Source organism: Pelobates fuscus, chromosome 6 (genome assembly GCF_036172605.1).
Source record: "Pelobates fuscus isolate aPelFus1 chromosome 6, aPelFus1.pri, whole genome shotgun sequence".
NCBI lineage: Eukaryota > Metazoa > Chordata > Amphibia > Anura > Pelobatidae > Pelobates > Pelobates fuscus.
In genome coordinates, this window is record NC_086322.1 from 56490152 (window position 1) to 56503163 (window position 13012).

Here is a 13012-nt window from a genome sequence, read left to right on the forward strand (position 1 = left end):
GCAGAGTTCATTTCTTACATTGATAATTGTAGATTATGCTAGCTTTAGTGTACCTATAATCTTAATTTTATTAATGACAGGAGGCGAGTATTTGCTTAAGACTTTCTTTACTTAAGCTTCACAGCAGCACTTTTTACTTAGTAACAGGGTAACCAATCAGAAAAAAGATAACATGGCATAAAAGTCCCTCCCTGTGACGTCACTTCCTCTTTCTGGCTGCGAACAAATAGGAACAGGAAACTGATAAAGAAGTCCAGATGCGAAATCCAGAATGCCAGGTGAGAAAGTTGATGCTTGAGAGGGAACAGGAACGTAAACAAAGAAGTCTTCTTGGAGAGCTGAGATAATGCTTGATGATACGGCACCTAGGCTTGTCCTCTTGAGGGAGCTTTACGCTGAAACGAGAGAGCAGAGTCGAAACCAAGGATTAATCCGTGAATTGGATTTCTAAAATTATGACATCCAGTAATAGAAATCATATATCATAGCCCACCTCCAACAAAGTGTTAAACTATTTACCATAGAGTGTAACCCTTAGCCCCCCCTGGGAGAAGATACATCGTGTATTACTCTTATCTTAGATGAACTTACCTAATGAGGCGACTCTAAAGGGGGGGAAAACGATAGTGAATGGGTGGGAAATACTCGCCTCCTGTCATTAATAAAATTAAGATTATAGGTACACTAAAGCTAGCATAATCTACAATTTTATAACATGACAGGAGGCTTCGTATTTGCTGTTTTAACGCTCCCCGAGAAGGGGTAAAGAAGCGTGCACAGCCGGACGAAAATAGAAGTTGCGGAACGTCTGCTCCCGTGACCAGTCTGCAGACTGAAGAATGTCTCGAAGAGAGGCTCCCGCGTTGAATGCTCCCGATGCCGCCGCTCCCCTGATGGAGTGGGCTCCGAAGGATGCTTCAATCCCGGCCAGGGAGAGTAACCATCTAACCCATCGGGCAAGGGTTGTGGTTGATACCGGATGGTGAGGTCGAACATACGAGACCAATAGTTGGCTGGAGGAGTTTGAACGGAGAGAGGAGGTGAGTAGTAAATAACGGGAGAGAAGTGAAACCACACATAATTTCGGGTGGTTAGGGAAGTACGGGTAAAAAACTGAAGAAGAGTTTGATTTTGTCCGTCTGGATACTAAAAAGGTGACACCTTCTGGAGAAAAATTGACAGCGTCATGGTCAAATGCTCGAACATCCGATACCCGTCGGAAGGACACTAGGCAAAGTAACAGGGTGAATTTTGCAGAGAGTTGACGGAGGGATAGATCTTCGTTGTTTGGCCAAGTTTCCAGGAAGTGAATCATGACATTGACGTCCCAGAGATGGGAGTATTTCGGTGTTGGAGGGCGAGCCAGTTTAATGCCCCGCAAAAGCCTACAAACCAGCGGGTTCTGGCCCACTGGAGTTCCTTCTAGGGGAACGTGGGCTGCCGAGATGGCTGACCGGGCAACGTTGATGGATCGGTAGGATCGGCCCAGGTCGAATAGATGAGAGAGGAAATTCAATATGAACTGTCTAGGGGCAGTAAGGGGATCGGTATGCCGTTCCAGGCACCAATTGCACCAAGTGTTCCAGGAGGAAAGGTAGCATCTTCTGGTGCCAGGGGCCCATGAATCCCAGAGGAGTTCCTTAGTTCTCTGCGATAGTTCTCCGAAATGCCAGGTTCCCCTGAAAGAGTCCAAGCTACTAGGTGGAGGTGGTCTTGCAGTATCATTGGATGAGGATTCCCTTGAGGGTCCTCTAGGAGATTGGGCCATGGAGGTAGCAGTAGAGGATGTCGACAGGAGAGGTCCAGGAGATCTGGAAACCAGGCTTGGCCCCGCCAGAGTGGGGTGAGTAGAACCAGCATGACCTGTTGTCTGCGAACCTGAAGAAGGATTCTGGAGATCATCGCAAATGGAGGGAAGGCATAGGCTCCCGTTGTCGGCCACCTCTGAAGGAAGGCATCCACTGCCGAGCATTCTGGGTCTGGGAGCCAGCTGAAGAAACGAGGGACTTGAAAATTCGTCCGGGAGGCGAATAGATCTAGAACAAATGGGCCCCTGAGTTTGGAGATGCGAAGGAAGATTGTCCTGTGTAGGCGCCAGTCGCTGGCGTCTCTCCAATGTCGGGAGAACCAATCCGCGGTAACGTTCGTCTCCCCTGGCAGATATTCTGCTTGAAGTGTGATGTTGCGTTGGAAGCAAAATTCGTAGATGTCCTTTGTCACTTCGGAGAGGATGTGAGATCTGGCTCCGCCTAATTTGTTGATGTATTGGACGGCTGAGATATTGTCCATCCGAAGGAGAATACAGCAGTTTGAGAGATGATTGGTCAAACTGCGAATTGCGAAAGAGCCGGCTATTAATTCCAGGCAATTGATGTGGAGAGAATGTTCTGTGTTGGTCCATGGTCCTCCGGTGGATGATGTATGGCAGGTTGCGCCCCAGCCTAGAAGGCTCGCGTCTGATTCCACCACGAAGTCCGGAGTGGGACCGAAAATTGCCTTGCCGTTCCAGGCAGACATGTGGCGGAGCCACCAGTAAAGTTCCTCCCTCACTTCGGTGGTGATCGGGACCCTCTGATCGTATGATGGGTGGGTCCGGAGGAATTGAGCTTTCAAGCGTTGCATGGCCCGATAGTGTAGTGGACCCGGGTAGATTGCCTGAATGGAGGCTGAAAGTAGGCCTACGATCCGAGCCAAACCTCGGAGGGGTAGATCTGCTTGACGAAGCGTTTTGCGTAGTTCTTTCCTGATCGCAGTTAACTTGGATTGAGGCAGGCGAAGAACACAGGTTGAAGAGTCGATCTCGAAGCCGAGAAATTGAATGACTCTGGATGGGGCCAGTGATGATTTCTCTTGGTTGATGACGAATCCCAAAGATTCGATCAATAAAGATGTATAGTTCGTCTGTGAACGCAGCCTGGATACGTCTTCGCAGAGTAGCAAGAGGTCGTCGAGGTAGATTAGGCAACGAATGCCCCTTTCTCGAAGATGTGCGGTGACTGGTTTGAGTAGTTTGGTGAAGCACCACGGGGCGGAACTCAGGCCGAATGGAAGGCAGGTGAATTGAAAAATCCGGTGGTGCCAAGGAAAGCGGAGAAAACGCCGACTGGATGGATGTACTGATACAGAGAGGTAAGCATCCTTGAGATCGAGTCGGGTGAACCAATCGCCTGGTCGGAGAATGTCTCTGAGGAGATGTATTCCTTCCATTTTGAAGTGTCTGTAAACCACGAAAGTATTCAGTTGGCGAAGGTTGATTACTGGGCGGTATTCCCCAGATTTCTTTTTGACCAAGAAGACGGAGCTGAGGAAGCCTTCGTCGAGGGGAGCAGGTTGAATCGCTCCTTTTGTTAGAAGAGAACGTAGTTCTGAATCGAGAAGACGATTCTGAGATTTTGACATCGTTGGATAGAGAGGATAACCTGTTTGAGAAGGGAGAGAATGAAACTCTATGGAATAACCTTGAACTGTGTTTAGAACCCAGGTATCTGAAGACAGCGTCTTCCACATGTCTACACAAAGTGACAACCTGCCCGCATGATAAACAGTAGAAAGGTGAAAGATAGGGAATCTCACCTGTTGGGTATCTGTTGCGTCCGCGGGCTCTGTATCCTCTTCCCCTATCCGCCCTTTGGGTGTAGGAGCCCCTTGATTGATAGTTGGGGAAGAATGATGAAGTGGGGGTTCTCTGGCGTTGATTTGTGGACCAGAAGCGGCTGACTGTACGACCCCTTGTACGGCCAGCCCTGCCAAAAACCCGTGAGGGTTGATGATGGAATACCCTTTTCATGGATGACTGCGCCTTGTTTAGTGTGGCGTATAAGTTTACATGTTTATGTAATTCTTTAATGTAGGGTTCTCCAAACAACAAGCCTTTGGCCTTGGGACCCAATTCTTTTGTTCCCAAGTCAGCTAACTTGGCATCCATGCGCAGCAGCACTGCTTTTCTACGCTCGGTACAGAGAGATGTATTTGCATTGCCCAGCAGGCAAATTGAGCGTAGTGCCCATTCTCTTATCACGGACGGGTCTAAAGGATCTTCATTAGAAAGGGCTTCATCAGCCAGTAGAAGAATTTTGGCCAGGGGACCCAGGATATCTAGCATTTTGTCTTGCGTGAGGCGCAAGCTGCGCTCAATGCCCTTTTTAGGGTCACGGCCGGATCTGGCCATATATGTGTAGAGCAGTGTGTCAAACTCTGGGGTGACAGCGACCTTGTCCGGTAGAGAAGGTCTGGGACATTCGGCTCTTAGGCGCTTGCGGACTTCCCGATCTAGGGGTCTCCTGATCCAAAAATGTATATACTTGGAGAGATGGTCTGGGAGTGACCATTCAGATGATCGAGGGTATCTGATCTGTCTTGGGTCGAAAAGAGGTTGACCAAACGAATCCAGAAAGGATTCAGCGTCCCCAGAAGGATTGGAACTGGGTACCATATCTTCAGTTGTGAGATCTCCCATAGCAGTTTGAAGGAGAGGTGCTCCTTTAAACGATGTCTCGGGCCAGTCTTCCTCATCTTCAGAGGAGTGGTCGGCTTGCCATTCATCTAGGATGGCTAAGGGGTGTAGGTCGAAAGAATCTTCCTCCTCTTCCGATAGAGTGGGTTGGACTGAGTGCTTCTCTTTAGTGTCTGACTGTTTGGGGCGTTTCGCCGGTTCTTTCCCCTTGCGTTTGAGAGGTTCTGGCCCATTCCCTTTCCAATATCTCTTATTGGGTTTGGAAGGGTTTATTTTTGTGGAATCGGACTCCACCGCTTCTTCGTCAGAAAGCGGGGGTTCAGATATTTGTGGATCCTTTGGCTCAATGGGCAGCACCCGAGCCAGGGCCTTTTCTAGTGAAACGGCTACAGCCGCATTAATAATTGCTTGCAGGTTTTGATCTTGATTTGAAGCCTCCATAGCAACAGTGTTGAGACCTATGGGGCAGAATAGGCCAGCATTAGAATGTATCTTAAGGCCGTCACCATATATCACAATATGTTATAAATCCGCAGTGCAAGCTGAAACTGGGGGTCACCCAGCATAAATAACCTCTGGGAATAATTATACAGACCCGTATAGAGGTATGGAGGCACAGACAAAGCGGGCCAATCATGGGCTGTATAAGTAAACAGCAATCATAAATCTTGTGTAGGGATTTTTCCCTATACCCATCCACAGTATAAGTATGGGTTGTATTAGTCAAAGGTATAGACAGGGAATTTACCCTATATGTATTCCAAGGTATTCAGTAATATAAACAAGGATTGTTTTATTCAATGAGAGTATAGGTTAATGTAGTATAAACAAATTTTCACCAGGGGGTGATAGTCTGAAATAGATTGTGGTTGTTCTAATGGTATTTTAAAATCCCTCCTATGGTGAGTAGAGGGAAGTAGAGAACACTTAAACCTGTAATTTTAAGTTATATATAGTACTGAGCAGGTATACTTGAATGTTTGCGTTTAATCATATAGGTAAGTTAAATATGAAAAACGCCGCGAAATGCGGCAAAAAATGGCCGCCGCACGGCCGGAGAGATTGCAGATCGCGGAACCAAGAAAATGGCCGCCGCGATCTCGCGCATGCGCACAAGCGAACGAGGAGGCCGCTTGGATCTCGCGGATGAGTGTGAGATCCAAGATGGCCGCCGTGCGCACTGAGAGCTGATGGAGGCGTTCTCCACAGCCCAAAAGCCCGGGAAAAACGGGGCACAGAATGCCGCTCGTAAACCGGACTAAAAGAGGTAGCAAACAGATATTAGAAAACGGAAAAAAACAGTTATAAAGAATCGGAATACAAAAGATAGAATTTAGATGTAGTGAAAACATAAAAATCTCAATAGTGTTTTAGGAAAGTATAGGCAAAGGATAAATAAGGTGGATAAATAAAAGACCAAGGATAAGAAATATTAGAACAAATATAACAGTATATAATAATAATGAATGATGTAAAACAGATGACAGAAAATTAGTAAGTGAACCACAGAAAAACCCACAGAAAGTAGGAGACAGTGGCACTCTGACCTGTACTGGTGTGAAGCAGCAAAGAAAGAGGAAGTGACGTCACAGGGAGGGACTTTTATGCCATGTTATCTTTTTTCTGATTGGTTACCCTGTTACTAAGTAAAAAGTGCTGCTGTGAAGCTTAAGTAAAGAAAGTCTTAAGCAAATACGAAGCCTCCTGTCATGTTATAAAATTGTTACATTGAATATAGAAAAAAAAAAAGGGCAATAGTCAGAGGGAGTCTGGAAAACGTCAAGGAATAAGGAGGTGTGTAGGATTAGAATCGGGTTGACAAGTGTGCTTTTAGGGATTATTTAATATTTTTTAATCAAACACAAGCTAAATTAATTAATGATATTAGTCTAACTACGATGGACATATTTGATCCTTGCTGCTTCTCTGAGACATAGTCTCTTAGATCCCTCCGTAGTGCAGTTACATTCACTCTTTGATTGGTTCGTATTAGCCATGCACTAAAAACTAGTGGAAAGAGATGAACAGGCTGTTTTACTTTTTAAACACCAGCAGGTGGATCAACATTTGCAGCATCTGTCTAAACACTGGTTTCTAAAATAGAATAAAACTTTCCATGCACCGTAATGTACTCTGTCAGCTTTCTACTCAACTGAGTTTTCATTCTTTTGACATTTTAAACAAAAAAAAAAAACGAAACACTGCAGCCTAAGACGTTGCACTGTTTAGCTATTCTGTGATAAGAGGATATTGGATGCAGCAGCAAGAAATGTCCAGGTCCTATGTTACTGCGCGGCTAAGCCTTATCTCTATTGAGATTTTTGCAAACCCCAATTGCTAACTAATTGTTAGCAATATTTTGTGCTATAGTTTGCGCTTTTATTTTTATAAAATTCTCTGTAGCTTTAATTGTATCATTTACATGGTGTGTCTGGCACAGCCAGGGCATGTGATGTAAATCTGAGGTGCTAGGAGCATAAAGCATGCTTGCGTATGGAACTATTTAACTAATATCCAAACACACATGCATTCTTCATGAAGCAAGGAAGAACAGTGGAGGTAAGCATGTTTTGTTTTTTGTTCAAGTTTTACCAGGTTATGATTATTCTCTGATCTGGCGAGGAGTTCCAGTCATGATGTGGCTTAATCCCAGACCTCAAGGAAAGGGAGTTTTCTTAAGCCCCAGGTACCCTCCGATGCCTTCTTGCCTTTCCAAATAGCGCTCTATCTATGGGGGGGGGCCGTAGTTATACCCACTTAAAAATTTACTGGATCTCAGTGCAGTCCTGATCCGAGGAACAGTTATAGTGTATCATGGTATCTTCCAGTCTGGTGCTTGATGTGTAAAACAAATTCAGGTGATTCCAAGAGGTCAAATCCGGTTGGGAAGCACAGTAAGCATATGGTGCCCCTACAGTGACAATAGCCTATCATAGGAGCTCTTGGGACAAGGGCCATAGTTTGTGGGCAAGAGGCTGGCCTTCAAGCCTTTATAAAAGTCTGTGTCACTGATTCTTCCATCACACTGAGATAATTATCTTTGATGTAGGAGAAGTCCACCTCTGGTCATTATCAGCCCAAAACGAGAAAGTTATTGTAGATGTGTTCCAGTGCTTCTCTATCACAAGTATCTCATTGGACAGACATTGTCAGTCATGATCACTTCACAAGAGGAGGATAGGAGCTGCTATGAGGAGTGTAACAATTTGTGGTGAATGGCCTTAATATGCAGACAATGGCTAGGGAACTGTCCCTTTAAGAGAAAGTCTCTAAACTTCAAATGCATTTAAAATAGGTAAGATCAGTCCAGGAAGCATAGATTCAGAATCAGTACACAGGCTTAAGGTCAATACACAGAATAAGCAAATTTGCAATAAAGACTTGCAGCATATTGGAAGCTCACTTACAAACTATATAAGCAGTGAGCCTTGGTTAGATAGGGTTTAAATAGGGGAGTGGGTGGAGTGACACTCCAATGGGGAGGAGTTTGGAGGCCTATATAATAGAGAGGTAACCACCCCAGATTTGCATACATCTATGCACCCTTTCTCGGTGGGGGCACCATGCTGGGCTCCAAGCCCGCATCACCGCTCCTCCTGTCCTCCCACTATTCCAACAGAGTTGAACCCCCAAGAACTCCGACACAAGAAGGAAGATCCAGTCGGGCAGTGTGAGGAACGCCAGATACCCACAAGGAGCATTGACCCGAATGGCGCCGTGTGGTCCTGTGAGTAGTCACACCATTCCCTTTGCTCCCGATGTGCTGTGACAAGGAGACTATTCCAGGGCTGGAACAAAGGAGAGTTCAATTGAGTTAGACAATTTCAAAAGCCAGCTGTGAAAGGGAGGGGGGAGCAGTACTCTAAGCAATTTAAAGGGACACTATAGTCAACAGAACAACTACAGCCTACTCCCTGTCCCTGCAGGTATTTCCATGTAGACACTGCCTCTTGTGTTTACCTTGCTCCCTAGGGACACCTCCAGTGTCAGTCAATCAGACAGCCACTAGAGGTGCTTCATATCAGTGCTGCACAACGCTGAACTTTCCCATAGAGATACATTGATTTAATGCATCTTCATGAGGAGATGCTGATTGGCTCATGGCAACGTTTTGCTAAGCATGCGCAATAGCCTCCCTATGCTTTCTGTGCGGCGCTGGTATAAAGGTAAGTTTTAAGCTATTCAAGGGGGTAAAGGGGGGCCAGTAATCTAGATAGTCTTTTAACACTATAAGGTCAAGAATACACATTTGTATTCCTGATCCTATAGTGTTCAATTAAGGAACATTCCAGTTAAATGATAGATATTCTTTTTTTAAAGGAATGTAACTTTAATCTTTCTCATTCTAACTGTAACCAAGAAAGGTGAGCATCGCAGGCCTAGAACTGAGGGCATTTTATTATAAATACTTTCATTTGGCACAAGAAAGCAATGTCTTTACTGTTGGTGGATATGTTTTGTTTGTAACAAAACATGTCAGTAAATAAATTGTGTATCAGTTCAGAAAACGCTATAATTTTAAGTATATTAATTCTAAATTAAAATTGCTTTTGTTTGTCGAACTGAATCTATACCTTTAATAGCTGATGGTCTTTAAATAAAAGTTAATAATATTTTATTGTCTTTTGTTTCATTTCCATGTTGGGTTTGAAGAGACACTTGTCAGTCGAGGAATTCCAGAGTGTCTTTGGGATGACAATTGAAGAATTTGATCGATTGGCACTTTGGAAACGGAATGATCTGAAGAAGAAAGCATTGCTCTTCTAGCCTCGTTTAGATGGGGAGACCACTTTTTGCACCCAGATACTGTGGATTACCATCTAAGCTATCTGTGCACCACTGGAACTGTAAGCCACAGCAGCTGGAGTAGCAGCGGTTGTCTCTCAATACCCAAGCAAACACATCGACATCCCCTCCCAGACTGACATCTATTCCTGCCGATGGCTATTACCATTCATATTATTCTGGAAACAAATGCGCAGACAATTCTGAAGCAGCCAGATGATGCAGAAACAATGGTAACCAATGGCTGGAAACATTTTTTTCATTATTTTATTTGCCGTACGTACTCCGTGTAATGAACCCAGAAATACAATACTCTCTAGACAGCTGTCAATGTGTACCATGGAAATCTCACCAACAGTATGCGTAATCAATTAATCTGTTGCTGTAAAATTCCCTCGCATAATCAGGGAGTATACTCACTAGCAATTATTTTCCGTATAGAAGGAAGGACAAAGTACAGTATGTAACTCACATGTTGCATCACTGTTATGTGGTTTAGATGTGGAATTTAGACTAACATCATAATGTTTTATTTTCTATAAAATAAGGCAATATTCACAGCATCTTGTCACAAAGTTACTAATGTTTAAGGAATAGCTATCAATATACAGTATATATATTTTATTGGCATAATAATGGGCTTCATTTAAAGGTCAAACATCAGATGCTAATATTGTCAATTAATCCATGTGCAGTTTTGGAACTTTACAAATAAGACGCTAGAACTATACAAATACGTGCACTTATATGTTCAGCTTGTGCATTTCATTGCCTAAGATTTATTTATTGTTTAATTACTGGAATTGTTTTCCGTTAGAAATTATGGGACTGGAATATCTGTCCAATGGAAAACTGAATTATGGTACATTTTAATAGTGTTTTTTTCAGCCATTTAACCCCTTAAGGACACAGAGTCTCTTTTATTTCTGAAGTTGTTTCCTTAAGGGGTTAACCACTCAGTATTCCTACAAGCTTTTTACATGATAAAAATATAAATTTTGGATGAGAAATATATGCAGGTATACATTATTTAACTGAACAATTCCGTCTTTCAATTATCACAACAAGATTGCTAAATGAAATGATTTAATATAAATTATGAGCCTAACTTATTAATTGTTGTTAAAATATCTTCAGTCTCAATTGGCAATAACTCTGTCTGATGTGTTTTAGCATTATTGTCGAGCAGTATTAATCCCCAAATCTGTCCATTATATGAGAGCAGCATGACACCCCTGCCATTGGAACACACATAACATTATTTGCATGTATGGTACCCGTTTCAACACAAAATGATCATTACATGTGTGACTCTTCCAATGCATTACCTTAGTCCAGATAGTCTGCCTTTGATGCATTGTTTATACTATCAGGTATGTCCTAGATAAGCTAGGAAACTATGGTCGAACATTAAAACATTGCTGAAGTAGGTATGATGCCCTTGGCACCGCCTTGGCCCTGCACAATGTAAGTAGTGAAACTGTTTTAGAATGGTTTGGCTTCTTACTTGGGGTCAGCGCCCGGTGGACCCCAAATAAAAAGTCATACGTTCACTAAATATTTTGATTACTTATGTTAAGGTGCCCCAGGATATTGCTGGCAAATTGCTGGCACTATAACATTTACAGCATACTGTAACGGCTATGGCGCTTGAAGTGTTTGTCTAAGACAGTATTTTCTTTTACCAAAGATCTTTAATCCTCGGTAAAATAATTGTATTCATATTTTAATATTTCATGACTCATTAGTGATAGGTTATAGTCTACTGGTTGAAAGAGCTTTTCTATGACTCAACTTGATAATGTCAACATTTTAGGAAGAGAGAACAGTAGTGTGAGTAAGAGATAAGATTAACATGTTTATCTGCTGTCGAAGTGAGAATTAATCCCCTCACTGGTGGTTCTTATTGGCAGGAATTTTGGACGGCTAATTTGAGTTATTTTTTAGTCAGCTGGTTATAGTAAGCACCAGAACCACATAAGTTTACTGAAGTGGTTATGGTACAGGTAGGCTGTCTGTGCGGCTTTTCAGCATAGAACACTGTCAGATCTGAAATATGTACCATTTCTTGCCAGTGTGTATCTCTACCTTCGACTCCTGTCAATCAACCAGCTGAAACAATCCACGGCTTTGTTTTGAGCTTAGCATAACTGAGCTGTAAACTGGGCAATGGGAAAGCTGACAATAGTTGCCATTAGTTTATGGAGAAGTTCAATCATCCTAATGACTGAGTCCTTGGAGAAATATGACTTATCCCACAATATTCTGTGTTTCTTCATGGTATGGGAGAAGGGCACTAAACAGTGCACCAAGGGAAATTTTAGAGATATGTAATTTTCTTTTTTTTTTGCAATAATTTTTAAAGTATTATCTTTATAATAGATGAAAAACTGTTTTGTAATTTCATCCTAGAGTTTCCTTTTAATAATTTCCCTAGTTGACATCTATTGGCAAGGCATTTTTGTATATCACATGGACCTTGAACAGCACAGTGGGCCTAAAGGGACACTCCAGGCACCCAGACCACTTCTGCCCATTGGAGTGGTCTGGGTGCCAACTCCCACCACCCTTAACCCTGGAAGTGTAATTATTGCAGTTTTTGTAAACTGTAATAATTACCTTGCAGGGTCAAAAATCCTCCTCTAGCGGCTGTCTATCAGACAGCCATTAGAGGGAGTTCCATGTTCTTAGAACAAGAAAAGCGTTTTAAAAGACACTGGACATGCTCACACTATGCATGAGGACCTCCAGCGGACCTCAGAATTGATTAATGCTTTCCTATGGAGAGGTCTAATGCGTGTGTGCGGCCATTGGTCTGACGTCGGCGGGGTAGGGGCATGGGCAGAGCCTGACCCAGCACCAAGGGACAAAGGCGCTGGCTTCAGGTAAGTCACTGAAGGAGTTTTAACCCCTTCAGCAACATGGGATGGGGGTGGGAGGGAGAAGGGCACTGCAGGGTCCTGCAGTGCCAGGAAAAACGGATTTGTCCCTTTAATCCAATATATATAAAATATTTTGATTGTTGTATAAAAGTTTTGTACACTCGCACAATGAAATACTAAGCTGATACATTTATATGTTATACATTATTATTATTATTATTATTATTGCCATTTATATAGCGCCAACAGATTCCGTAGCGCTTTACAATATTTTGAGAGGGGGGGATGTAACAATAAATAAGACAATTACAAGAAAACTTACAGGAATGATAGGTTGAAGAGGACCCTGCTCAAATGAGCTTACAGTCTATAGGAGGTGGGGTATTAGAAACATTAGGATAGGAAATATCAAGTAGGAGTGAAGCAGAGCTGGAGGAGAGAGCAAAGCACTATCCCATAGGAGAGCAAGCGACAGGTATGTAAGGGAGAGATTACTCTGGGAGGCCATACGCTTTCCTGAAGAGATGGGTTTTAAGGCCCTTCTTAAATGATTGAAGACTAGGAGAGAGTCTGATGGCAGTAGGCAAGTTATTCCATAGGAGAGGAGCCGCCCGTGAGAAGTCCTGCAAGCGTGAGTTGGCTGTACGGGTGCGAGCAGCGGTCAGGAGGTGGTCGCGGGCAGAGCGGAGGGTACGAGGAGGGGCATACCTCTGGATCAGTGAAGAGATATAAGAGGGGCTGGAATTGTTCAGTGCTTTAAATGTATGGGTTAGCACTTTGAATTGACTCCTATAGGATACAGGGAGCCAATGTAAGGACTGGCAGAGGGGCGAGGTGTGAGAGGACCGACTGGATAGGAAAATCAGTCTAGCTGCAGCATTCATTACAGACT

At 43.4% G+C, this 13012-nt stretch overlaps 1 protein-coding gene across 1 annotated transcript in view; it reads left to right on the forward strand.

Annotated features, from left to right (window-relative positions):
• Nucleotides 1–9631, forward strand: part of ABLIM2 (actin binding LIM protein family member 2) — a 127031-nt gene extending 117400 nt beyond the window's left edge. Inside the window, exon 21 of the mRNA XM_063457740.1 lies at nt 9107–9631. Within this exon, the coding sequence (XP_063313810.1) occupies nt 9107–9220 (114 nt within the window). The 3' untranslated portion in view covers nt 9221–9631. The remainder of the gene's footprint in view (nt 1–9106) is intronic.
• Nucleotides 9632–13012: the final 3381 nt, after the last annotated feature.